Source organism: Scyliorhinus torazame, chromosome 11 (genome assembly GCF_047496885.1).
Source record: "Scyliorhinus torazame isolate Kashiwa2021f chromosome 11, sScyTor2.1, whole genome shotgun sequence".
Classification (NCBI taxonomy): domain Eukaryota; kingdom Metazoa; phylum Chordata; class Chondrichthyes; order Carcharhiniformes; family Scyliorhinidae; genus Scyliorhinus; species Scyliorhinus torazame.
The window spans coordinates 62,403,774-62,430,769 of NC_092717.1; the positions used below are offsets into that span (position 1 = coordinate 62,403,774).

The window sequence follows — 26,996 nt, forward strand, 5'->3', positions numbered from 1 at the left end:
AACATCGTGGGCCGAAGGGCCTGTACTGCGCTGTATCGTTCTATGTTCTATGTTCTAATGTATCTTTGTAATGGAGTAAAGTGGAGTGAGTAGAAATACGCTTCATGTCATGATTTTTAATATCGTGTTACAGAATAATTGAATCATTACAGCTCAGAAGGATGCCATTCAGCCCATCTTGCCTGCCTCAGTTCTCCGTACAGCAATTTACCCCCTGACACATCTGCACATTTTTATTTTCTCAGATAACAATCAATTCCCTGCAAAATCTCAATTGTTGTAGCAGGCTTGAAAGCTTGAATGGCCTACTCCTGTTCCTACTTCTACACCCTCAGGCAGTGCGTTCAGGTCCTGGCCGCTGATTTTCCCTAATGTCACCATTGCTTCTTTTGCCAATTACCTTAAGTGTGTGTGCTCTTGTTCTCCATCCTCCCATCATTGGGAATAGCTTTCCCAAGTCATTTTACAGCACGACTTGCAGCTGATATAAAACTGAATCCAAAAGCCTTCCACAGGCATACAAATAGTAAAAGAGTGGTAAAATGAGGAGTACGATCAAGTAGGGACCAAAAAGGGTATGTTTGCATGGAGGCAGGGAGTAGAAGTGAGGGACTAAATGACTACTTTTGCATCAAACTTCACCAGGGAAGAAGATGCTACCAAAGTCCGATTAAAAGAGAAGGTGGTAGAGACACTGAATGAGCTAAAAATTGACAAAGAGAAGGTATTGGAAAGGTTGGTTTTACTTCAAAGCTGGTAAGTCACTCGGTCTGGATCCTGATGCATCTAGGATACTGAGGGAAATAGGGTTGGAGATTGCAAAGGGGCGAGACATAATCTTCCAATCTTCCTGAGGTACAGGGTGGTGCGAGAGGACTGAGGAGTTACAAATATTACACCCTTGTTCAAAAAAGAATTTAAGGGCAAGCCCAGCAACTAGAGGCCAGTCATGTTAACCTCGGCGGCGGGGAGCTTTCAGAAATGATAATGCCGGACAAAATTAACAGTCACTGGAACAGGTGTGGATTAATTAAGGAATGCCAGCATGGATTGGTTCAATTCAAATTGTGTTGAACTAACTTGATTGATCTTTTGATGAGTTAACAAAGATGGTTGATCAGGAAACGCAGTCCCGTTTTGGGAATGACCCCGCTATCAAACAGGACTCTGCTGTTTTTTTCTGGCCTTGGTCGGTAACATCCCACTGAGGCCGTACATACCTCTCATCAGTGCAGGAAGAAATCAGCCTGCCGTTTTATTAAATGCCCCCCCCCGATCTCTTGACCCCCCTCCCGGACACCCCATTGCGGCCTCCGGAACGCTACTGTCCCAACCTACCTCTCACTCCACCTCTTAAGGGCATGGCAGCCCCAGGTCTGATCCCTGGCACGGGCAACATGGCACCCGGGCAATTTAGCATTGCCAGCTTGGCACCCTGGCAGTGTCCTTGCCAGCCTGGCAGTGCCACCTGGGCCAGAGTGAGACTGGCAGGGTGCCTGGGTGGAACAAGGTGCAAGGCTGGCAGTGCCAAGGTGCCCAGGTGGCAGCGGGAGTCCCAGGGTTCAGCCTCCCCGAGGGCCTCAGATGGCCTGGGAGACCATCCACCCAGGTGCTGTTACACCTGATCCACGTTAATGCAGACCAGTGCTAAACGGTGCCATTGTAAACGGGCATTCATTCCTGGGCCTCAGGGAAATCGAGCATCAACATATTTAAATAAGTCTAATGGCTAATTTAAATCTGTAAATCTTGACCTTGCCCAGCGAGGGTCAGATCCAGATTGTGACATCTCGCGAAAACTCGTTAGACTTGGATGACCGCAGCACAGCTTCAATATTTGCAACTGACACAGGTCCCTCATGGGATTACATATTATACAAAACACAGAAACAAGCCATTCGACGCAACCGGTTCATGCCAGTGTTGATGCTCCACATTAATCCCCCGCTCATCTTTCCTCATCTAAATCTACCATCGCAACCTTTCACTCCCTTCTCCTCTCCATGCCCCTTTATTCCTTTCTTCTCCATACGCTTATCTAGTTTCCCATTGAATGCATCCAAACTATTCGGTACAACCACTCTTTGGATAAAGAAGTTCCTTCTGACTCCCTTCTGGACTTTCTGGTTAACTGCCCCATATTGATGGTATTTGTATTTGGATGTATTATGAACCATGGGAAGGATAGTAATAGATTTCAAGAAGAGTGGACTCGTACTTCCTCAGCTGAAAGTGCGGTGGATGTGCGTTCAATATTGGTTTTCAAAAATGTGGAGATGCCAGCGTTGGACTGGGGTGAGCACAGTAAGAAGTCTTACAGCACCAGGTTAAAGTCCAACAGATTTGTCTCGCCTGAGGAAGAAGCTATGCTCCGAAAGCTAGTGATTCGAAACAAACCTGTTGGACTTTAACCTGGTGTTGTAAGACTTCTCACGGTTTTCAAAAAGGAATTGGGTAGTAATTAGAAGAGAGAGGAAATACAGGGTTACTGAGAAAGGATAAGGGAGTGCGGCCAGTGAGTAGCGCTTACAGAGAGCCAAATGGCCCCTTTCTGTACTGTAACCATGCTGTGCTTCAATGATTCCATGATTAATACAATTCCATGCAAGTGCAAACTGCTGTAAAAAGAGCATGTGTCATTTTATTCAAAGCATGCTTTCATTGGAATAATATTTCCTCCACGTACTTTCTAGGGTTTCTGAGAATTGAAATGTCCCTCTGTGTTTAAAAGCTTAGGCCATATCTTTTATTCATTGTATATTTTGGGATACTAAAATAGTTCAGTGCTCACACAGGTAAAAATAGCTGCTTCTGAATGCAAATTGCAATTAATAACATCTCTGAGTAGGAAGTGTGTTCACAAAATCCATCAAATATTTAGCATGTTCTCAGTAAAGCAGCACGCACTCACCAAATATCCGTCATGGAATAATTTCCCTGTCACATGAGGAGTCTGAATCTCTGTCCTTTTCATCAAAGCTGCTACTCAGAATGGTGTACTGCTATGTTTTTTGTGGAAGTATTAGATAAGCATGGTAGTGTCTCCCTGACTGAAACAAGTCGGCTGATATTTAGCACATAGCGGCTATTTAACTAATGGTACTTAGTCTTGAATTTTTCCACAAATGATTTACCAATGTCAAACTGAGGAAGGATAAGCTGCCTTAACATCTTGGCATTGGCCACAGCATGAAACCACATTCATGGATTACAGTCCTCACTTATTTTGGGATTTGAACGGATCCACTGTGCGGAGAAGATCATTTTATTTTCAAAGCATTTAATCTTCTCAAAATTGACGAGAGGATTTGGACTGCCTCTTGTACTTATCCTTCAGCGCTGTTGCCAATGATGATGATCTGGTGCAAATAAGGTTGTACCACTGCATCCAGATATCCTGAGATCTTCCAGAGTAGGTGCTCATGTCAGACCTCACTGGGGGCAGCAGTGCCAGTGTAACAGCCCACTTCCATCATCTAGTGTTCTGGCTACCAATGGACTGAATTGATTATGCTTTCACATCACTAGATGGTCTGAGTACTCTCCAGCTTCTAATCTTGTAACTCTAGTAGTCCCTTACCACCTGAGTGACTGTGACCAAATAAAACCCTGAGTTGCACTTTGAGATGGATGCGAAATTGTGGAAAGGGTCCCTTTCATGAGGAAATGTTAGGCAGGTTGGGTTTGAATCCATTAGAATTTAGAAGAATGAGAGGTGATTTAATTGAAACATGTAAGATCCTGAGAGGACTTGACAGGGTGGATATTTGTGGGCGAGATTAGAACTGGGGGATACAGTTTAAAACTAAAGGATCTCGCATTTTAGACCATGTTGAGAATAATTTTTTTCTTTTGAGATTGTAATTTTTCCCAGGACAGTTGTGGCGGCAGGGTCACAAGATTTGTGCCTTGTAGATGGTGCAAAGGCTTTGAGGAGTCAGAAGGTGAGCATGGCATCATCATCACCTGTTTCCCTTCTTTATTGAAGGTGACCGTTTTTTGTGCGCATTCTTTTGCGCATTCTAACGTGGCAGTGGAGCTCGTCTGCAGACCTGTATGTCTTTCCAAAGTATGGGCAAGAATGAATTGTCTTATTTTCATTGGGAATGCCCGGTCTTTCCAGCTTGCCTTTTGTCTTTAGCTGCTTTTATTCTTTGCTGTTTGATGCAAGCATCGCTAGTACTTGAGATTTCTCCCTCAGTAGTTCAACTCCTACAGTCAGACTTTCAGAAGCTAGAGAGGATCTTAAAAAACGCAAGCTCAATTGCTCCTATTGCCATATAAGAGGTGAGACAGGGCACCCTGTTCCCTCAAGGGGGCCAGACGCCCAGTAGCAAGGCCACCTGGGAGGCAGTGGCTGTCTGCGGGCAAGAGGGCCACTGTCCAATGTAAGAAGATCAACGACCTCCACCGAGCTGCAAGGGTAAGTTACCACGTCTATCTGGCATCAGTTCCACTTGCCACCTCTTAAATTCTCAACAACCCCTCCCCACAAATCACTGGCTGGCACCTCGCACCCTCCCCACATCCGATCTAGGTGCTTATTCCACAGAAAGAAAAGCTATTCTTATCAACTGATGATACAACTATGAGGGATATAGAATTAAGATTTGGCCAAGAGATACAGAGGTATATAAGGAAAAGTTATTTTAGGCAGTGACAGATAATGATCTTTTACTTGATGTTTACAAAAGTGATGAAATTGAAGGCAAACAATGTTTTAAAAAGGAACAAAAACAGGAACTACTGGACAATCTCAGCAGGCTTGATAAAGAATCATCCAGACTCGAAACGTTAGCTCCGTTTTCTCGCCACAGGTGCTGTCAGACCTGTTGAGATTGTCCAGTATTTTCTGTTTTTGTTTCAGATTCCAGCATCTGCCATAATTTGCTTTTATCTTCAGATTTTAAAAGAAAATTGGATGGACGAAATCAACTTGCAGGGTTACAGTAATAAAGTGAGGGAATGGCACTGAGCAGGTTGCTCAACAGAGAACCAGTATGAACTCAATGGACAAAATGGCCTCCTTTTGTGCCATTACGGCTCTATGACTCACACCGTGGATAATGAATACAACCTGAGAAGAAAATATGTATAAAAGCACAGAATTGGGCGAGGGATTTTCTGCTCAGGCGGCGTGATTGGTGGCGGGAATGGGTAATCCAACAGGATTCCCAAAACGCATTTTACATTGGCGGGATTTCCCATTGCGATTATCCCTGCCCCGCCCCACCCCACCGACGATGTAATGGGAATCTCGACGTTGATTGCCAAGGGGCTGGGAAGGGTGGTGGGGGGGAGTTCCATGGGGGAGGATTCTGTTTTTAATTCGGAGGCCCCAAATTATAAAAACAAAGTTGCTGGCGGGGCGGGTTCAATCAGAGCCCGGTGTGGTAAACACCACTAGTAACACATTTGCATGTATGATGGTACTGCTACTCAATTACAGGTACAACAGTAAATCCCAGCCTGCTGGCTCCGCTCAGCAGGCGGCGTATAAAAGTGTCTGCTCTCCTTTGCTGCTCCCATTCTGGTTCCAGCTGCGGGAGGCACAACATCTTGTGCAATAAAGCCTTGATTGTTTCACCATTCTCGTCTCGTGGTAATTGACGGTAAATCAATTTATTGCACAAGGGGAGTTCCGGTGGCGCCTTTGAGGAAGCAGGTCGCAGGTCGGATCGCTCTCGCCCGCGATGGGCAAACGGACCTTTCGAACGGACTTTTGCGGGACCTGGCGACCTGGTTAGGTTGAGGGGATGATAGCAAAGAGGCTCCCCCCCCCCCCCCCCCCCCCCCCCCCAGGATATGAGTAGCTGGACCAGAAGTGGTCGAGTGGAGTGGCAGGGCTCGAAGCGGGAGCAACGGGGACCCCAGGCCAGGCGGCGAAACATGGCAGATGGCAAGGACTAGGGAGCGGAGGCACACTGGGCAAGGGAGAAGCATTTGGAGTTTTTTAAGAACTGCTTCGCCGAATTGAAGAGGGACACATTGGACCCCATGAGGGTGGTAATGGACCAAATGGTCGAGGCGCAGGGGGTCCAGGAGAAGGCGCTCAGGGAGTTCGAGGTGAAGCTCTCCAGCCAGGCGGACATGGTGGCGGAGCTGGAGCACGAGGTGGAAGAGTTGAACACCCGCCAGAGGAGGATGCAGGAGCAGCTTGAAGTGCTGGGGAACAGAGCCAGGAGGCAGAATTTGAGGATCGTTGGCCTCCCCGAGGGCTGCGAGGGGTCGGATTGGGGTGCATACGTGAAAGATATGCTCGAGGCGCTGATGGGGCCGGAGGCCTTCCCCCGACCCCTAGAGTTGGATGGGGCGCATAGAGCCCCCGCAAGGTAGCCCAGGACGGGCGACCGACCGAGGGCCTTGGTGGTCCGCTTTCACCGGCTTGCTGACAGCGATCGTGTGCTGCGATGGGCCAAGGCGGAGAGGAGCAACAGATGGGAGAATTGTGAGGTGCGCATCTACCAGGACTTGGAAACGGAGCTGGCCAAGTGGCGTGCAGGATTCATCAAGGTAAAGGCAGCCCTCTACAAAAAGGAGGTATGGTTTGGAATGCTGTATCTTTGGGTTACGTTTAAGGAACTCCACTATTACTTTGAGACACCAGAACAGGTTTGGACTTTTATTAAAGAAAAGAAGCTGAACTTGAACTAACGGGCACTTAATTTTCTCAGTGCTGTACAGTGACGGCGGTCTGTTAACCTAATTTGCTCTGACTAGGTGTGGACTTTTATTAAAAGAAGAAGCTGGACTTGAACTAAAGCTCTCAGAGCTTTTGTGTGGCGGCGGTTTGTTAAATTATCCTGTACTGGAATGTTCTATCCAAGATTGTTTTCAGCCGGGACAGAGAGCGGGGGATGGAGGGCGAATTGTGTAGGGTGTTTTTGGGGGAAAGCATCGAGGGGGGAGGCGGGGGGGAGTGGGGGGGTAGAGAGAGGGGCCCTGCAAAGGGGGCCCTGCGCTTGGTACCTTTTGGTGGGAGATCGGGGCCTCGGAGAGGGGGATGGGCTAGGGGCTGGTTAAGGGACTTGAAAGGGCACGGTGAGATACAATCAGGTTAATGGGTCCTTGTTGTGTGGGGGGAGGGCCCGAGCGCTCGGGTGGGAGACAGACAGGAGCCAAGGGCAGGGGTCAGCGTAGCTAGCGTAGGTCAGGGGGCCCTAGGGAGAGTAGGAGGAGGGGTGGGCTAGGGCCAAGCGCGTGGCTGGCCTGGCAGCCGGGAAGGAGAGCAGAGAAGACTTAAGTAAGGGAGGGGGGGTGTCTAGGGATCCCCCGGGGGAGAAGGTCGCTTGCAGACTCTCAGGGAACAGCGCAGGAAACCGACAGCAGCGGCACCTGAGGCAGGGGGGGCGGGGGGGGGGGGCGGAGGGTTAGAGCCACGTTAGTTTAGTTGAACACGTGGGGCATGGCAAACAGAGCTGACAGGGGAAGTGCTTTATTAACATGTTTATTCTTTCCCACTGTTTGTTTTCACTATGTTAAGGCTCTTTGCATAGGGCCTGTTTTCTCTCTGGAAATGTTACAAATTTGTTTTAAATAAAAAATTTCAAAAATTTTTTTTTTTTTAATTTATTGCACAAGATTTTAAAAGATGGACTTCCTAATCAAGCCTGATCCGCCTTCGAGCACTGGCTAGCCTGCTTTGAAGGCTACCTCAGAGCAGCCACTGAAGAATTCTCGGACCCACAGAAGCTCCAGGTCCTCTACTCACGGGTGAGCCCTGAAATGTTTCCCCTCATCCGGGATGCGCCCATCTATACAGAAGCGATGATGCTACTGAAAGGACGCTACATTAAGTTGGTGAATCAAGTGTACGCCAGGCACCTCCTGGCCACGAGACGGCAACTCCCGGGGGAGATTCTGGATGATTTCTTGCGGGCCCTACAGATTCTCGGTAGGAACTGTGACTGCCAGGCAGTTTCAGCAGTCCAACACACCGAACTATTAATCAGGGACGCTTACGGCACGGGCAAGAAGTCTACGTACGTTCGCCAGCGACTACTGGAAGGGGGTACGCTCGATCTTGCAGAGGCTAGGCAGCTTGCTAACTCACTAGAAGTGGCCTCCCGTAATCTGCAAGGCCTACACCCCAACCGCGCGGCACATCTCGTGGGCATCGTGGGCCCCACCAGCTGCTGACTCGAGCTCACCGCAAGCCTGCGACGCGCGGCAGCCAGCCAACTCCGGGGGGCCCAAGTGTTATTTCTGCAGCCAGAACAAACATCCCCGGCAGCGCTGCCCGGCGCGGAGCGCGACCTGCAACGGCTGCGGGAAGAAGGGCCACTTCGTTTCCGTTTGCGAGGCTCGGTCAGTCGCCGCTGTTTCCAGGCCAGGCATTGCTACACCCCCCACGTATGATCCAGGGGCGCCGCCATCTTCTTCACCACAAGCCACGTGCGACCCGCGGGTGCCGCCATCTTCCCTACCGCAAGCCACGTGCGGCCCGTGGGTGCCGCCGCCATTTGCACCCTGTGGGCACTGCCACCTTCGGTGACATTTTGGACCACGCCTCAGGACTCCTGCTCGTCTGGCCGTTTGCTGCCCGTTGATGCCACCGCTGATCAGCCCGGGACGTCCCAACATCTTCCGCAGCTCGCCTCCATCACCCTGGATCAGTCTCGGCCCCGCAACCTCGCGACCGCTACGACGACGGTGAAGATCAATGGGCACGAGACGATCTGTCTCTTTTAATCTGGGAGCACAGAGAGTTTCATCCACCCTGCTACGGTAAGGTGCTGCTCCCTCCTGGTACTCCCCGCCTCCCAGAAAATCTCCCTGGCCTCCGGATCCCATTCCGTGGAAATCCGGGGGTACTGTGTCGCGACCCTCACCGTTCAGGGCGTAGAATTTAGCAACTTCTGGCTCTACATCCTCCCCCATCTCTGCGTTGCCCTGTTACTAGGCCTTGATTTCCAATGCCACCTCCAAAGCCTTACTTGGAAATTCGATGGACCCCTGACCCCCCTCACTGTCTGCGGCCTCACGACCCTTAAGGTCGATCCACCTTCACTGTTTGTAAACCTCACCCCGGACTGCAAGCCCATCGCCACTAGGAGTAGACGGTACAGTGCCCAGGACAGGACCTTCATCAGGTCAGAGGTCCAACAGCTCCTGCAGGAGGGGATCATTGAGGCCAGCACCAGCCCCTGGAGAGCTCAAGTGCTGGTAGTGAAGACTGGGGAGAAGCACAGGATGGTCATTGACTACAGTCAGACCATCAATCGGTACACGCAGCTCGACACGTACCCCCTCCCGCGCATATCTGACATGCTCAATCAGATTGCGCAGTATTGAGTCTTCTCCACAGTAGACTTGAAGTCCGCCTACCACCAGCTCCCCATCTGCCCGGAGGACCGCCAATACATTGCTTTCGAAGCAGATGGCCGCCTCTGTCATTTCTTCAGAGTCCCAATCGGCATCACCAATGGGGTCTCGGTCTTCCAGCGAGAGATGGACCGAATGGTTGACCAGTACGGACTGCGGGCCACCTTCCCGTACCTAGATAACGTCACCATCTGCAGCCACGATCAGCACGACCACGACGCAAACCTCCAAAAATTCCTCCATACCACCAAACCCCTTAACCTCACCTACAATAAGGAGGAATGCGTGTTCCGCACCAACCGCTTAGCCATCCTTGGCTACGGAGTGGAAAATGGAGTCCAAGGGCCCGACCCCCACCGCATGCGCCCCCTCCTGGAACTCCCTCTCCCCCACTGCCCCAAAGCCCTGAAACGATGCCTGGGGTTTTTCTCCTATTACGCCCAGTGGGTCCCGAATTATGCGGACAAGGCCCACCCACTCATCAAGTCTATAGTTGGTTTGAGGGCAGGGATGAGAAATCACATATACCATCCGCCGATTTTACTTCTGTGAAATATTCTGAGGACCATACTTCCAATCTCGTGAAGTGTGCATCTGGAGTGAGTGATCAAAGGGTATGGGCAAAATAAAACAAACCCCTTAAACAAAATTTTTAAAAATGAAATATAAATATCTGAGCCGATTTAAAGGTGTAATCTAACAGTTGGTTGAGATAATCTTTGAGACTGGATTTGGGATTGCTTTCTTTTTAAAAATAAATTTGGAGTACCCAATTCTTTTTTTCCAATTAAGGGGCAATTTAGCGTGGTCAGTCCACCTATCCTAGCACATCTTTTTGGGTAGCCGGGGTGAGACCCAGGCAGACACGGGGAGAATGTGCAAACTCTACATGGACAGTGACCCGGGGCCGGGACCGAACCTGGGTTCTCGGCGCTGTGAGGCAGCAGCGCTATCTTGAGATTGCTTTCTGATAGTATTTGCAAAAGTGAAAACTAATCCTTCCTGCAATATTTTACAGTTATTATAATCAATGGTCGAAAAGCTGCCGGATAATTCCAAACTATCAAGAAGATGTCTTTTTCAGGCCCAGTTCAAACCGGGACTGTGGTCCGCAACTTAGACAAAATAGAGAGAGGGAATCTGGCATCAATGAAGGAGGCATGGAAGGTAGTGGATAGAAATTCATCAGGAGCAGCAGTGGATGATCTTCCTCCCATTCTCCATACAAATAATGGTAAGCGATCTACAGTATTACTGTCACTAAATCCCCAAGTGCTTGAGTGTAACGTCATCAATTCATTTTCAAAATCTTCCTATTGTCATTATCGGGTTCATTGACTGAATTGGTTCCGTACAATATATAGTGTGTGAATGGGAGTAGCAGTGCCATATCTTGGTATGGGGGGCATGAGAGGTCATAATGGGTTGGTGGGGGGCATATCTTGGCATGGGGGCAGGAGTGGACATAAGGGTGGGTGAGGGGCATGAGGTGACATGGATGGAGCATGCGTGTATGTCGAGGGGAGAGGATGGGGTGCGGTGAGGATTGCAGGATCTTTCTATTTTTATTATAACTGGGACAAAGTTCCACAGCACTGGGCAGGCCTTTCAAACCACCCACATTGACTCCTGGCAGCCCCTGTGGCTGCGTCCAAACCTTTTCCTGGGTCAACTGGCCAGACTGCAACATTCACCCACCATCCTGGAATGAAAATCCCATCCTCCCTGGTTCTTTCTCCAGAGATTTTCCCAACTCATGCTGCCCACCTCCAGTCCAAAGATGTGCAGGTTAGGTGGATTGGCCATGCTAAATTGCCCCTTAGTGTCCAAAAGGTTAGGTGGGGTTACTGGGTTATTGGGATAGGATCGGGTCTGGGTAGGGTGCTCTTTCCAAGGGTCGGTGCAGACACGATGGGCTGAATGGTTTCCTCCTACACTGTAGAGATTCTATGATTCTATTCTTTTATAAAAATCCAGCTCATAAAATAGTTTTCGATCATTTCCTTTCTGTCAACTTAAAGGTCGGTGCAAATGTTCCCTGATCCCCAAAGAATATCCAGCAGATTGCAATAATTCTTTTTTAAAAATCTCTTCGCCCTGTTATTTTCACTCCTCCACTTCTGAAGATGATAAATTTTTGTTACGGTTCAATGAACACTATTCAACTTATCCAACAAGCCAGTCTTCAGCTGTGAGTGGTGACTGTGAGATCCAGAAGGCTGCTGTTGGGGCAGCCATAAATATCCTTCATATCATAGTGTTAGGAAAGGGAAAGAAATTTCCTCTGTTCACAAATGTGGCTGGTTGACTCCTCACAGAAAAGTCTCTGTGTGTGGAATTGAGTTAAAGACAGAACTGGGCCACTGGGATATTTTGAGGGCCCTAAAAGGTTTTGGAAAAGTATGGCATTATCAGTTAATAGTTTCAGAATAGAGGGTACAATTGAAGCACTTTCAATTTTGAATCACAAAGGAGCTGATATTTACTGGGGTGGGATTTCCAAGCTGGAGGATGAGGGTTTTAGCAGCAGATGGGTTGAGGTAGTGTTTGGTCATTTATATAGAGGGAAATAGTGATGCCTTAAGTGATCGCAAGGATATGCAGTTGGAAGTTCATCTCTGGGTCAAATACGACACCAAGGTTGTGAACAGTCTAGTTAAGCCTCAGGTCGGTGCCAGGGATAGGGCTGAAGTTGGCAGTTATGGAGTGGAATTCATGGCCCCAATATGTCGTGAACTGGTGTGATGATAATGGAAGTGGATCTCAAAAGCTTGGAAAGACATTGGCTTAGTAAATATTAAGCCAATCTTCCGGCAGCAATTAAAAAGTTTATCAATCTTGTAAGCCATTTTTCTAATTTGCTTAAAATTCCAAAATCTCATTTCATATTTTGACAAATTTAGCTGAGAACTCAGCAAGGTCTTGAATATGTAGGCAACACTGCTGACATTGGAAGATTTAAGACAGATGCTCTTAGATCTTGGAATTCACATTGCGGAAGGAGGCCATTCGGCATATTGAGTCTACACCAGCCCTTGAAAGAGCACCCTACTTAAGCCCACACCGCCACCCTTTCCCCGTAACCCAATAACCCCACATAAACTTTGGACACTACGGGTAATTTAGCACGGCCAATCCACCTAACCTGCACATCTTTGGACTGTGGGAGAAAACCGGAGCACCTGGAGGAACCCCACTCGAACACTGGAAGAAAGTGCAAACTCAACACAGATAGTTACCCAAGATGGGAATTGAACTCAGATCCCTGGTACTGCGAGACAGCAGTGCTAACCACTGTGTCACCATGCCTGACATCTGACTGATAATTCCCAACGTGAAAGGGCAGAGAAAGGGCAGCAAGGTATCACAGTGGCTAGCACTGTTGCTTCACAGTGCCAGGGACCCTGGTGTGTTTCAGGCTTGGGTCACTGTCTGTGCTGAGTCTGCACATTCTCCCTGTGTCTGCGTGGGTTTCCTCCGGGTGCTCCGGTTTCAAGTCCCGAAAGATGTTCTTGTTAGGTGAATTGGACATTCTGAATTCTCCCTTAGTGTACCCGAACAGGCATCGTAGTGTGGCGACTAGGGGATTTTCACACTAACTTCATTGCAGTGTTACTGTAAGCCTATTTGTGACACTAATAATAATTATTATTATTAGAGTGCAGTGGGGAGCACTGCTCACCGGAACTTACCAATGTATGGATGAGATTTGGTGTTCCGATCTCCGAGGCCCCCGAAGCGACTTCCGACATTCACCCCCCCCTAGTCCCCCGCCTGAACACACTGTGACAATCAAAATATGGGAGGGTTCCTGGCACCCCTTTGCACCACCACAACACCCACACAGGGCACCACTGGCCCGATCGCATGTGCGCAGAAAATGCCAGCTTGGCAATGCCAAGGTATAAATGAAAGGCACAGCAGTCGGAAATGCTGCTGTGAAATCCTTGTTGTCACCAATATAAAGAAAAACTTAACACCCCAACTATAAAGTACGTAACATGGAACTATTCGACAGTTGCTAAATATCCAATCATCGTGAAACTCTGCAAAGGTGTTTTCTTTACACCCAGAATTGTAATTATCAAAACCTTACCTTTACTTGCTAACTATTGAAACAAATCTGTTGAGGTGATCTTAAATCCTTAATCTAGAATCATAGAATCCAACAGTGCAGAAGAAGGCCATTCGACCAATCGAGTCTGCACTCACCCTCTGAAAGAGCACCCTCCCTAAGGTCAGGTCCCCCGCCTATTCCCTGTAACCCAATAACCCCATCTAACCTCTTAGACACTAAGGGGCAATTTAGCATGGCCAATCTACTTAACCTGCACATCATTGGACTGTGGGAGGAAAGGGGAGTACCCGTAGGAAATTCACGCAGACACGGGGAGAAAGTGCAAACTCCACCCAGCCAGTCAGTCAACTGTCGCCCAAGGCCGGAATTGAATCAGGATCCCTGGTGCTGTGAGGCAGCAGTGCTAAGCACTGTGCCACTGTGCCTCCCTCCTCGACATTCTCCTCTGCTCTCCTCATCATCTCCTCATCATCCTCTTCCACCCTCCTCAACATCCTCCTGAATCCTCCTCATCATCCTCCTCATCCTTCTCCCTATCAGATTCCTTAAGTTGAATCGAAGCTTCCTCCTACTCCTCACCTTCGAGACACCATGGCAATGCCAGCTCGGCTGCCTAGTATGGGAGAAAATATAATTACAACCTTGTTGTCTACAGAAGTAAGTAGGGAGCTAGAGTGACTTAGTGGGTAACTCTCCTGCCTCTGAAGCAGAAAGCCCACTTCAGGAGTTGTTGGCTGTGAAAGAGCACAGCCAATGGCGCAGACCAGCCAGTGCATCAGTACTTGCCCACTGGTTAAATTGGGAGAGTTTGTTGTAAAACCTCATGCCAAATTTAAAAAAGGTGATGGTTGCTATGAGATGTTCAACCAGGATTGTGGTGACTCATTGTAACATGGGAAAAGCAAAAGATAAAGAAAGTTGTTTATAGATGTTAATTTCCAGTAGCAAAAGAGGGCAGAGCCAAAACCCGCCCAGCAACTGGGAAGTAAATTTGGAGAAACAATCAATTGGAAATAAACAACTGATTTCAATCTCAAATAGGACATGGGCCTGGATTTTCCAGTCCCACCCACCGCCAAGACTTCCCAGTCCCACAGCTGAAAGTGGATGGGCTGGGCAGCCGAATCTCCCACAGCAGGACTGGAAAATCCTGGCCATGGTCGCATAACTTCAACTTGATAATTTAATAATGATGAAATGCATCCTGCAGATTTTAAAAACCAGTTGCACTCAATTAGAAGTAAAATAAACTGATAATTAAAGTCACAGGTATGCTCTGCTGAATTCTGCCAAATAAATTTCAGCGTACATTGATCAAGGCTGCACGTCAATAATTTTGAACAGGGGGCGAAATTTTAAAAATGTATGACCTGAGGCACCACAGTTTCCATAGTTACTTACATTGTTATCTGAATTGATAGTATCACAATGTATAACTCAGATATATTATAACATGGTAAGCTCCTAAGTTCTTAGGAAATTAAAATCTGATATGTAACAAATGGTTTCTGTTTGTTTTAACTGCATCATCAACAGATTGCCAAACAAAACTATTTAAAAACAACATTAAAAATGCTACCATGAAATTCTGCATTCAAAGAGTGACCAAGTTGTGGAAGGGTCTTTGGGTTGGGTAGTCATGGAAATGAAAACTAAAATCACCGAAGAAACAGTCGGATGCTGTTATGGAGGGAGGGTTGAGCTAAATTGCATTATGGTCTTCCTCATTTGTATCTGTCTTGTGATCTTGTGGTCCCAAAGGAGACTACAACCAACAGAGTGTTCAAGAATGGCTGAACACGAGCTGCACGTGAGTAATCATTTCTCACTTCTTAGAATTTGTAAGACTGCCTTTCAATTGGGTCCAAGGAGAACTATCGTTTTCTTGTCATTTCTTACTTTCTTTATTTTACCTGACAATAATGATCATGATCGGTGCAGACTTTATGGGCTAAATGGCCTTCTTCTGCACTGCAGGGATTCTATGAGCTAGCTCCTTCTCAGTCCCTGTGATTATTACCATTAGGATCTCCCTAGAACCAAGGCTTTGTTCCGTCAAGCTCCTGTGGCAGCTGTTGTGCAAAGGCCACCCTGACCTTGAATGTCAGGACTCTCATGGACAACCTCAACAGAGACAGATCAGAATGGTGTACTGCTAGTGTGGTCCGGGAGCTCAGACCTTTCGACATTGACATTGCTGTCTTCAGTGAGACCCGGTGGGCAGGGAAAGTCTAGTTCCAGGAACAAGGAGTGGTCATACCTTCTTCTAGAAAGGTAAACCAGAAGAAGAGTGCCATCTTCACAGGATTGGCTTCGCCATTAAAAACAAATTAGTTGGCCATCTCAGAGGCGTCCCTTTTGGGATAAACGAATGCCTCATGACCTTTCAGCTTAGCCCACACCAGAACCAGTGTGCTACATTTCTCACTGGAAGCTACAGACGAGTCCAAAGCAGAATTTTACTCCATTCTTGAACAATCCTTAGCTCAAGTCCCAACGAGCAGCAAGCTGATCCGCCTTGGCGACTTCACTGCCAGTGTTAGAAAGGACACAGACCTCCTGGAGAGGTGTAATAGGCAGAGAGCAGGTAGGAAATCCAACACCAACAGTACCTTGCTCCTGATAAAATGCCTCGGACACAGTCTTGTAATAACCAACACATTGTTCTGCTAGAGACAAGTACAAGGCCTCATGGCAACACCCTCATTCCAAGAACTGGCACCTGCTTGACTCTGTCAATGTCCGAGAGAGGGACCACAAGGATATGCCTATCACCCTGACAGGAGCCGAAGACTGTTGGATGGACAACCGTCTAATCTGGATTGTGATCAACATCAATGTAGCCCCAAAGCAGCAATGGCAAAAGAAACAATACCGTGAAAAAAACCAAAGTTGAATCTCTCAAAGACCCTGATAAGAGAGCCCTATTCAGCCAGGGCCTCACTGTCAACCTGATGACTCCCAGTGACACAAGAGTCCACACCGCTTGGTCTGCCCTCAATGCCGCCATCATCAGCATCAGGAACTAGGTGATCCAGGAGTTGATAGCTGCAAGCACAAGGCTTTTCTGACCCTCAAACAGCAAACCAAAACGAGAGCAAGATAGCAGCTCTACAGAGAGCTGAAGGCTGAGGTCCAGCAGAAAACTGGTGACCTAAAGATAGAGATAGATGGTGGGCGAAGAAATGCAGGAGATCCAGCAGCTGTCCGACAGCCACAATGTTTGAAGTTTCTTTTGTGTAATCAAGACTACCTATGGCCCAAGCAGTCAAGGTCCCACCCCGCCGCTGACCAAGAACAGAGAGGCAGTCAGTGCCTGTTGGAAGGAGCACTACGAAGAGTCCTTACCAGAGACTCTGCAGGAAACTTTCCATGGCCCCCCAACTCGGCAAAACCCCAACCCAGCAAGAGATGGAAAAGGCCACCCAACAGCTAAAGACCAACAAGGCATCATGAGCAGATGGAGTCCTCACTGAATCATTAAAACATGGCAGAGAAGCACAGTTGGTGTGAATACTTGGCCTCATTTCTCTTATCTTGAAGGAGAAGGACATGCCAGGAGATTTCAAAGGCACCTTAATCGTGACCATCTTCAAGAAAGGCGGCAAGTCTGACTGATCCTCAGAAAACCTGGCAGAGGACAGTCAGATTCATGAGTTAAGTATCTTTCCATTTAGCTGCTGGACCCAGCGTGTATGATATCAGATACAGCCCCTCCACTCCCTTCCAATCCTCCCCCCAACCTTTCCTCTGAGGTCTCTGACCCCATTCTTGCCTTCAACTACCAAGCCCACAACCTGGGACTGATCTACGTTGTCCTGCAATCTCCTTTGGACGTGGATCCACACTCTGGAGGCTTCAATCAAGCTGGTTTCCAGCTGGTGAACTTTGATATCAAACACGCACTTTGGTGTTCAAACTTGATGACATAGCATTGCCAATGGTTACAGTGCAGGAGGCCATTCAGCCCATCAAGTCCCTGCTAACTCTCTGGAAGAAATCCTCAGCTAGTTCCACAACTCCTTCACTTGAAAGCCGCATGGAGGAATCCAGACGGTTCCCTGCACTCCACTAACAACCCTCCCAACCTCTTGGTTGCTGTGGTTGGATGTATGGGGCACACATACATCCGTCTGCAGCTCCACTAGATGACCAGGTTCTTGTCCACCTTTGAGACTGAACATTACCCCCACATTCCTTGCTTCTGTTTTACTTCAGCTGTGCACTCTTCCCAGTGATTGGTGCTCGCTCTCGCCCCTCCGTACTGTATTCTCCGCATCTTCAGCTCTCCTGATCTGACTGTGGAGAAGACAAAAGATTGGTTAGCCCGGTTCTCAAAAAACCATCGACTCATTTTTGCTGTGATTTAATTTGGCTGCTTAGGCCAATATGATATTGCCGATGTTCATCAAACTGTGTACATTGGATCTGAGCAGAAGATGGGGGCTTTGTCCATTTGCAGGGAGGCATGGACCTCCACTGGGATCATTACTCTTGTTATTATTGTATTCTTTGGATGGGTTTGGGTGGGCAGCATGCTAACACTGTGGTTTCACAGCTCCAGCGTCCCAGGTTCAATTCTCGGCTTGGGTAACTGTCTGTGCGGAGTCTGCACGTTCACCCCGTGTGTGCGTGGGTTTCCTCCGGGTGCTCCGGTTTGCTCCCACCAAGACCCGAAAGACGTGCTGTTAGGTGAATTGGGCATTCTGAATTCTCCCTACATGTATCCGAACAGGCGCCGGAATGTGGCGATTGGGGGATTTTCACAGTAACTTCATTGCAGGGTTAATTACACCAATTTGTGACACCAATAAAGAGTATTATTAATATTATTAAAACAAACAACTGTTGCTTTAGAACAAAATGCAGCCGTGAAACATTTATCCATTTCCCATACCAATCATTCATCCATTTCCCATACCAATCATTCTATGGCCTTTTTGTGTGACATATTACGATCAATCTGGATTAGATTGAACTTGACCCAGATCCCAGAGGTAAAGAGTGCAGCATCTAATCGTCTGAGACTGTCTCCCCCATCCTCCGTAGTTGGATTTTTAAAAAAATGTCACTGCCTCATCTGTTGTCTGATTTTGTTTTTCAATTCACCCTATTGTACAAAACAATAAATTATTTGCCTGGGAACACAGCACACTGCAGGCGATCTCGGGTATCTATTTCTGTGCAGCTGGTTATTTTTAATACTTGTCATGATATTCAGGTAAACATCATAGCACATACATACTGATGGACAGATCAACGGACCAATCAACACACACACAACACCGCAGCCAATCACAGGCAAGATCACACACAGTACAAAACAGGGAACACAACACTTCCTGAGCATTCCAGCAGGAGACAGCTCAGGGCACAGAGCTCACAGCAAGCCACTCAGACATCCACCATGTGCTGAGTGCCACTACAAGATAGTATTAGGAATAGGTCCACAGATTCTTGGGTTATGATCGAACCTCAGTAACCAGTTTACCACTGTAAATAAATGTTAGCAATAAAACTGAGTTGTACCATTCGCAACCGTGTTGGTTTGTCTGTGTAGCAGAGTACCCAACACATCAATGCTGATTCTCCACATCCACGATCAAATCACTAGCACCAAACAGGAGGCCAAGGGGAGACTTGCCACTGTAGTCCTACCCTAAGTTGACAAATTAAGCACTTGGAGATATGTAAGTATATGAAGCAGAAAATCTCCAATCCACTTTTAGTCAGGGATACAATCAATCTGTATGTAAAAGGGATATCAGAACATGTTTCCTCATGTGTCAGCAGCACTTTCCTTAGAGCTGGTTTCAGTCTATTGCAAAGATTTCTTCCAATGCCCGTCAACAAGGCTCTAAACATTGCTGGACAGATAATGGAGAGTTCACCGTATCTGTAATTCCTACTGCATAAGATATTCAATAAGCGGCGAGCAAGCAACCAAGTGTGTCACCACAAATTGCTGGATGCTTTTTACCCCTCTTCGATTTTGCAAGAATAGGATGTCACCGTGAACCTCTGCTTTGTTGGCTTTGTGCCAAGCATGTGAATGAATCTTGTCACAGGAATTTAGGGGGAGTATGTTATGCAGTAAGGCTCCTGATATAAATTTTGACCTTGAAATGAAACGCAACCTTGCTCATATAGAAGCTCTGGTGGCTCACTCCCATAAGTAGTAAATTGATCTGAGAGATTTCTAATATGTTAATTTTAAAAATAATTTTTTTTCACAATCAGGGGCGAAATTCTCCGGAAACGGCGCGATGTCCGCCGACTGGCGCCCAAAACAGCGCAAATCAGACGGGCATCGCGCCGCCCCAAAGGTGCGGAATGCTCCGCATCTTTGGGAGCCGAGCCCCAACCTTGATGGGCTAGGTCGGCGCTGGACGAATTTCCGCCCCGCCAGCTGGCGGAAAAGGCCTTTGGTGCCCCGCCAGCTGGCGCGGAAATGACATCTCCGGGCGGCGCATGCGCGGGAGCGTCAGCGGCCTCTGACAGCTTCCCACGCATGTGCGGTGGAGGGAGTCTCTTCTGCCTCCGCCATGGTGGAGACCATGGCGGAGGCGGAAGAAAAAGAGTGCCCCCACGGCACTGGTCCGCCCGCGGATCGGTGGGCCCTGATCGCGGGCCAGGCCACCGTGGGGGCACCCCCCGGGGCCAGATCGCCCCGTGCCCCCCCCAGGACCCCGGAGCCCGCCCGCGCCGCCTTGTCCCGCCGGTAAGGTAGGTGGTTTAATTTACGCCGGCGGGACAGGCATTTTAGCGGCGGGACTTCGGCCCATCCAGGCCGGAGAATCGCGCGGGGGGGGGGGCCCGCCAACCGGCGCGGCGCGATTCCCGCCCCCGCCAAATCTCCGGTGCCGGAGACTTCGGCAACCGGCGGGGGCGGGATTCACGCCAGCCCCCGGCGATTCTCCGACCCGGCGGTGGGTCAGAGAATCTCGCCCCTCTATTTCCGTCTTTAATTAATTCACCCCTAGTTCATTCCGTTATTCTCTGTGTCGCTTTCTCTTTCTTTAAATTTGGTAGACCTATGAGATAAACCATTGAATTTGTCACACAGATGTATGGCTGGCTTCACCATTTCCCAGCAATTTAAGGTGCAAAAAAATAAGAAGATTGGAAAGTTGGGATAAAAAACGTCAGTTGACCTCGCTCGCTGAGCTGCACCTCTCCAGGAATTTCCTGGGACAAGGTCTGTGCCGCACTTTTGGTAAAGTTATGACAGCAGAGTGAAGAGAGCATGAAGGGAATTCAGCTATTGATTTTTTTGTTGGAAACCTGACCGCCAACGGGACACCTAAGTCCCCAAAGCTTTCAGCACTGTAAGGATTAAATTAGCAATTTGATTGCTCCATGTTTGAGAGCTCCATCCTCCCTCCGATATCAAACTATTGCATCAAAGGTTGTGTTTAATTCCTGGAATAAACTTAATGACTGGGTGTGGCAGCTGTTTGCAATAATTTAATGTGCCTGTTGCTTTACAGGTTACATGCAAATGAACACAGGCCTCAGAGCCCACAGAGAACAGGTAATGATCATAAACCAGGAATTATTATTGAGAGTTTCATAAATGTTTAAGACTTTGGTGCTTTGCTAATGAATTTGAACCACATGTTATGCACACATGAATGATAATTATTAATAATTCATCACAAGTTAATTTGCCTCCATTTCAGTACCAACATAAACAGCCTGTTTAGTGCGTTATCCACATGTGTGTGACAAATGTGGAGTTTCACACATCAGAAGCAGGTTGTAGGAAATATCTTGCACACAACACTATCCTCCAAAAGCAGATAACTTATTTGAAAGTTTGTATCTTGCTCAAATAATCATTCTTCATTTATCAGCTTATCAGACAATTTGTTCCTGGAAGAGTTCACAGACAAACGCATACTGTGTAACAATTGGGAGCAATGTTTGTGATTTTTCTTTCACCTTTTCTGTAATTTGACACTGGTAAAACCAGGTGCAGCACCATCCCTGCCAGCGAGGCTGAAACTGACTATCCCAAAATCTACAGAAAGACAGTCACAAAGCTTTCATTTTCAACAGTAACCATTTAAAGTGTTACCACAGAAGTGTTTCAAACACCATTTTCTAACACTGGAGCAGAATGCACTGTTAATTGCTTCTCCATGTTATTGGCTATAAAAGCTCTTCGGAAATGTGCCCAAGAATTTTCCAGCTTCACTGGAGATGGCAGAAGGCAATCAAACAAATGCAATTTGTTTTACTGTCTTAAAATTACAATGTGGTTGGGTGATATTTTAACATGAGTTTCAAAAATCCAATTAGCAATAAAAATAATGTGGAAATTTAACTGGCCACCCTCGCTGTGTGAATGCGGATGTTTAACTGGCCACCCACCCTTGCTGTGTGAATGAGGAAGTTGAACTTGTGATGATAGGTGGACTATCATCTGTTTATAATATGAGTAAATCATCATCTGCATGTGTATTATAGGTTTTATGTTTTACTGTTGTAGTTCTAGCATCCGACCAGCAGGTGGGGTGACTGCAGAGTCCCGGGACCCAGATGCACCAGAAGTTGTTTGTAAAGAGTCGATAGCAGTCGCAAATTAGTGTACCTCTGTAGTATCTTAGTGTAAGTTAGTGTTCAAAATATTTATAAAATAAAGTTCTTTGTTCACACGGCAGTATTGAGATTCCACATCAACCCAATGAAAGAACATTACATGGTACCTTGGAGTGGATGTTGAAAGAGAACATTTGGGGAAAGTTAGGTACGTCGAGAAGACACGAGAACAAGCGGAGATTCGAAAAAAAAAAAACGGCTGTGAAATGAAATACGACCAAGATCATCAAAGCGAAATGGAAACATTGAAGACGGCCAGCCAACTGCTCACAACTGTTATGTAGATGCGAACTGGTGTACCTTCAAGCAGCAGTTCACTTTTTAAGTGCACGCTCTTGGTCTCCAAGAAGCTTCAGACGAGAGAAAAATAGCACTCCTAATGACAGAAGTTGGTCCCCAAGCAATTGATCTATATAATACTTTTCAGTTCACTTCGGAGGAAGACAAGAATAGCTACTCCAATACAATCGAGCAGTTCGACAACTGTTGCCATCCGCAAAAGGACAAAACCTTCGAGCACTATGTCTTGAGGATGAGACTGCAAAACACGGGCGAAACATTTGACTGTTTTGTCACGGATCTACGTCTCAAAACGCAGTCCTGCAATTTTGCAGACCTCCATGATTCATTGATAGAAGACCAAATTGTATACGGTTTACAATGTGATAAATTATGCAAACGATTGCTGAGGGAAAGCGATTTAAAATTCGCAGATGCCATTAAATCTACAAGACCAGTGAGATAGCATAAAAGCCGATGACTGAGAGCTAGACCCGAGAAAGTGGCGGGTAAAAAAGAGTGCACAACTAATGGCATCTTTAAATCAGAAACGTGGTCATTCACCTCAGTAACAAGTATACCGCTTTGGATACTGTTGAGGGGGACGACCTACCAGGGGTAAGCCACTGTGAACTGTTTTGCAATTTCTTCCTCCACTGAGTCCGTCCATGTGGCACAGAAGGGAAGGAGGGAGAGCAGGAGAGCAATAGTTATTGGGGACTCGATAGTTAGAGGGACAGGTTCTGTGACAACGAAAGAGACTCGCGGATGGTATGTTGCCTCCCGGGTGCCAGGGTCCATGACGTCTCGGACCGTGTTTTCAGAATCCTTAAGGGGGAGAGGGTACAGTCACACGTCGTGATACACATCGGTACCAACGACATAGGTAAGAGAAGGGACGGGGATTTAAAACAGGAATTTAGGGAGCTAGGGTGGAAGCTGAGAGCGAGGACAAACCATGTTGTCATCTCTGGTTTGTTGCCGGTGCCACGTGCTAGCGAGGTGAGGAACAGGGAGAGAGTGCAGATATACACGTGGCTGCAGGGATGGTGTAGGAAGGAGGGATTCAGTTCTGTGGATAATTAAAGCACATTCTGGGGAAGGTGGGACCTGTACAGACAGGACGGTTTGCACCTGAACCAGAGGGGCACCAATATCCTGGGAGGGAAATTTGCGACGGCTCTTCGGGCGGGTTTAAACTAATTTGTCAGGGGGCTGGGAAAACGAGCTGTAGTCCAGAAGCCAGTGTTGAGAGCAGTGAGGTACTGAGGAGGGTATCAAGGTCGCAGGAGTGTACCAGCAGACAGAAAAATGGGTTGAAGTGTGTCTATTTCAATGCAAGGAGCATCCGGAATAAGGTAGGTGAACTTGGAGCGTGGATTGGTACTTGGGACTACGATGTTGTGGCCATTATGGAGACATGGTTAGAACAGGGACAAGAATGGTTGTTGGAAGTTCTGAGGTATAGATGTTTCAGTAAGAGTAGGGAAGGTGGTAAAAGAGGTGGAGGAGTAGCATTGTTAATCAAGGATAGTTTAACGGCTGCAGAAAGGCAGTTCGAAGGGAATCTGCCTACTGAGGTAATATGGGCCGAAGTTAGAAATAGGAAAGGAGCGGTCACATTGTTAGGAGATTTCTATAGGCCTCCAAATAGTAATAGAGAGTGGAGGAAGAAATTGCAAAACAGATTATGGATAGGGTAGTTGTCATGGGTGACTTTAACTTTCCAAATATTGATTGGAACCTCTAGAGGTCGAACAGTTCGGATGGGGCAGTTTTTGTACAGTGTGTGCAGGAGGGTTTCCTGACATAATATGTGGATAGGCCGACAAGAGGGGGGGCCACATTGGATTTGGTACTGGGTAATTAACCGGGCCAACTGTTAGATTTGTTTGTGCGAGAGCACTTTGGAGATAGTGACCACAATTCGGTGTCTTTCACTATTGCAATGGAGAGGGATAGGGCCATATGGCAGAGCAAGGTTTCTAATTAGGGGAGGGATAATTATGATGCGATTAGGCAAGAATTAGGGAGTATAAGATGGGAACAGAAACTGTCAGGGAAAGGCACAAATGAAAAGTGGAGCTTGTTCAAGGAAAAAATACTGCGTGTCCTTGATAGGTATATCCCTGTCAGGCAGGGAGGAAATGGCCGTGTGAGGGAACCATGGTTCACAAAAGAGGTTGAATGTCTTGTCAAGAGGAAAAAGGAAGCGTTTGTAAGGATGAGAAAACAAGGTTCAGTTGGGTGGCCTGAGGGTTACAAGGTAGCAAGGAATGAGCTAAAAAAAAGGGCTTGGCAGAGCTAGGAGGGGGCGTGAGAAGTCCTTCGCGGGTCGGATCAAGGAAACCCCCAAGGCTTTTTACTCTTATGTGAGAAATAAAAGAATGACCAGGGTGAGGTTAGGGCCGGTCAAGGACAGTAGTGGGAACTTGTGCATGGAGTCAGAGGAAATAGGAGAGGCATTGAATGAACACTTTTACCAAGGAGAGGGGCCATGTTTTTGAGGATGAGAGTGTGATACAGGTGGGTAGGCTGGAGAAGGTAGATGTTCTGAGGAAGGATGTATTAGCAATTTTGAAAACCCTTAGGGTCGACAAGTCCCCTGGGCCAGATGGGATATATCCAAGGATTCTTTGGGAGGCAAGGGATGAGATTGCAGAGCCTTTGGCTTTGATCTTTGGGTCCTCACTGTCCACGGGGATAGTGCCAGAGGACTGGAGAGTGGTGAATCTTGTTCCTCTGTTCAAGAAAGGGAATAGGAATGACCCTGGTCATTATAGGCCGGTTAGTCTTACTTCGGTGGTCGTTAAGTTAATGGAAAAGGTCCTGAAGGATAGGATTTATGACCATTTGGAAAGATGCAGCTGAATCCGGGATAGTCAACATGGATTCGTGAAGGGTAAGTCTTGCCTCACAAATTTGATTGCATTCTTTGAGGAGGTAACTAAGTGTGGAGATGAAGGTAGAGCAGTTGATGTCATATACATGGATTTTAGTAAGGCGTTTGATAAGGTTCCCCATGGTTGGCTTATGAAGAAAGTAAGGAGGTGTGGGATAGAGGGAAATTTGGCCAATTGGATAAGTAACTGGCTATCACATAGAAGACAGAGATGGAATGGAAAATGTTCAGACTGGAGACCAGGTACCAGCGGTGTACCACAGACATCAGTGCTGGGTCCTCTGCTGTTTGTGATTTTTATCAATGACTTGGAGGAGGGGGCTGAAGGGTGGGTCAGTAAATTTGCTGATGACATCAAGATTGGTGGCGTAGTGGATGAGGTGGAGGGCTGTTGTAGGCTGCAAAGAGACATTGATAGGATGATAGAGCTGGGCTGAAAAATGGCAGATGGAGTTTAACCCTAATAAGTGCGAGGTTATTCATTTTGGTAGGAAAAATTTGAATGCGGATTACAGGGTCAACGGCAGTGTTCTGAGGAACGTGGAGGAACAGAGAGATCTTGGGGTTCATGCCCACAGATCTCTGAAGGTTGCCACTCAAGTGGATAGAGCCGTGAAGAAGGCCTATAGTGTGTTAGCGTTTAATAACAAAGGGCTTGAGTTTAAGAGCCGTGGGGTTATGCTGCAACTGTACGAGACCCTGGTGAGACCACATTTGGATTATTGTGTGCAGTTCTAGTCACCTCACTATAAGAAGTATGTGGAAGCATTGGAAAGGGTGCAAAGGAGATTTACCAGGATGCTGCCTGGTTTGCAGGATAGGTCTTATGAGGAAAGGTTGAGGGAGCTAGGGCTTTTCTCTTTGGAGCGGAGGAGGATGAGAGGCGACTTAATAGAGGTTTATAAGACGATGAGGGGGATAGATATAGTGGGTGTTCAGAGACTATTTCCTCGGGTGGATGTAGCTGTTACAAGGGGGCATAACTATAAGATTCAGGGTGGGAGATATAGGAGGGATATCCGAGGTGGTTCTTTACTCAGAGAGTGGTTAGGGTGTGGAATGACTGCCTACTGTGATAGTGGAGTCGGACACTTTAGGAACTTTCAAGCGGTTATTGGATAGGCACATGGAGCACATCAGAATGACAGGGAGTGGGATAGCTGGATCTTGATTTCGGACAATGCTCGGCACAACATCGAGGGCCGAATAGCCTGTTCTGTGCTGTACTGTTCTATGTTCTATGTCGCGTCCTTGTAGGGGTAGAGTCCATCGCGCTGCTCGAATTTGGCTTACTGTGTCATCTTTTAGTCTGCTGTCCAATAAAAGCTGTGTCGGGGTGTACTCGGTCAAAATGGTCACTGGGTTGAGTCCGGTTATGTACGAGAAGTACTGTACCGCCCAGAAAACTGCTAACAGGTGCCTTTTGCAGGCTGAAAATCCCTATTCCACTGGATCTAAGACTCGAGAGGCATAGGCTACGGGTCCTAAACGATCGTGCCTTTCCTGCAGGAGTACGGCCGAAAGGGTTCGGTCGGTGGTCGCTACCTCTATCGCGTATGGGGAGTGTAGATCTGGGGCCTGCAAAGCGGGGGCTGTGATTAGGGCGCGTTTCAATGCATCCAGGGCATCCGTGTTCTGTGGAAGCCATTTCCATGGGGCCTGTTTCTTTAGGAGCTCGTAAAGTGGGGCTGGTTTTGTGGCGAAACTGTCTCTGTGGTTTCTACAATATCCAACCAGTCCTAAAACTGACTGGAGTGCTGTAACATTTTGGGGCAAGGGCAATTTTACAATGGAATCTATGCGTTTTTG

General features: G+C 47.5%; 1 protein-coding gene across 3 annotated transcripts in view; it reads left to right on the top strand.

The window, feature by feature from the left end:
• The window catches only part of itprid1 (ITPR interacting domain containing 1), a 302,950-nt gene that overhangs the window by 55,275 nt on the left and 220,679 nt on the right, over window positions 1–26,996 (top strand). For 2 of the 3 annotated variants that reach the window (XM_072467364.1, XM_072467365.1), the window contains exons 2-4: window positions 10,343–10,558; window positions 15,164–15,212; window positions 20,893–20,936. In XM_072467364.1, the coding sequence (XP_072323465.1) occupies window positions 10,396–10,558; window positions 15,164–15,212; window positions 20,893–20,936 (256 nt within the window). In that variant the 5' untranslated portion in view covers window positions 10,343–10,395. Of the gene's footprint in view, window positions 1–10,342; window positions 10,559–15,163; window positions 15,213–20,892; window positions 20,937–26,996 lie in introns of those variants that run through there. The other variant, XM_072467366.1, reaches the window with a different exon arrangement.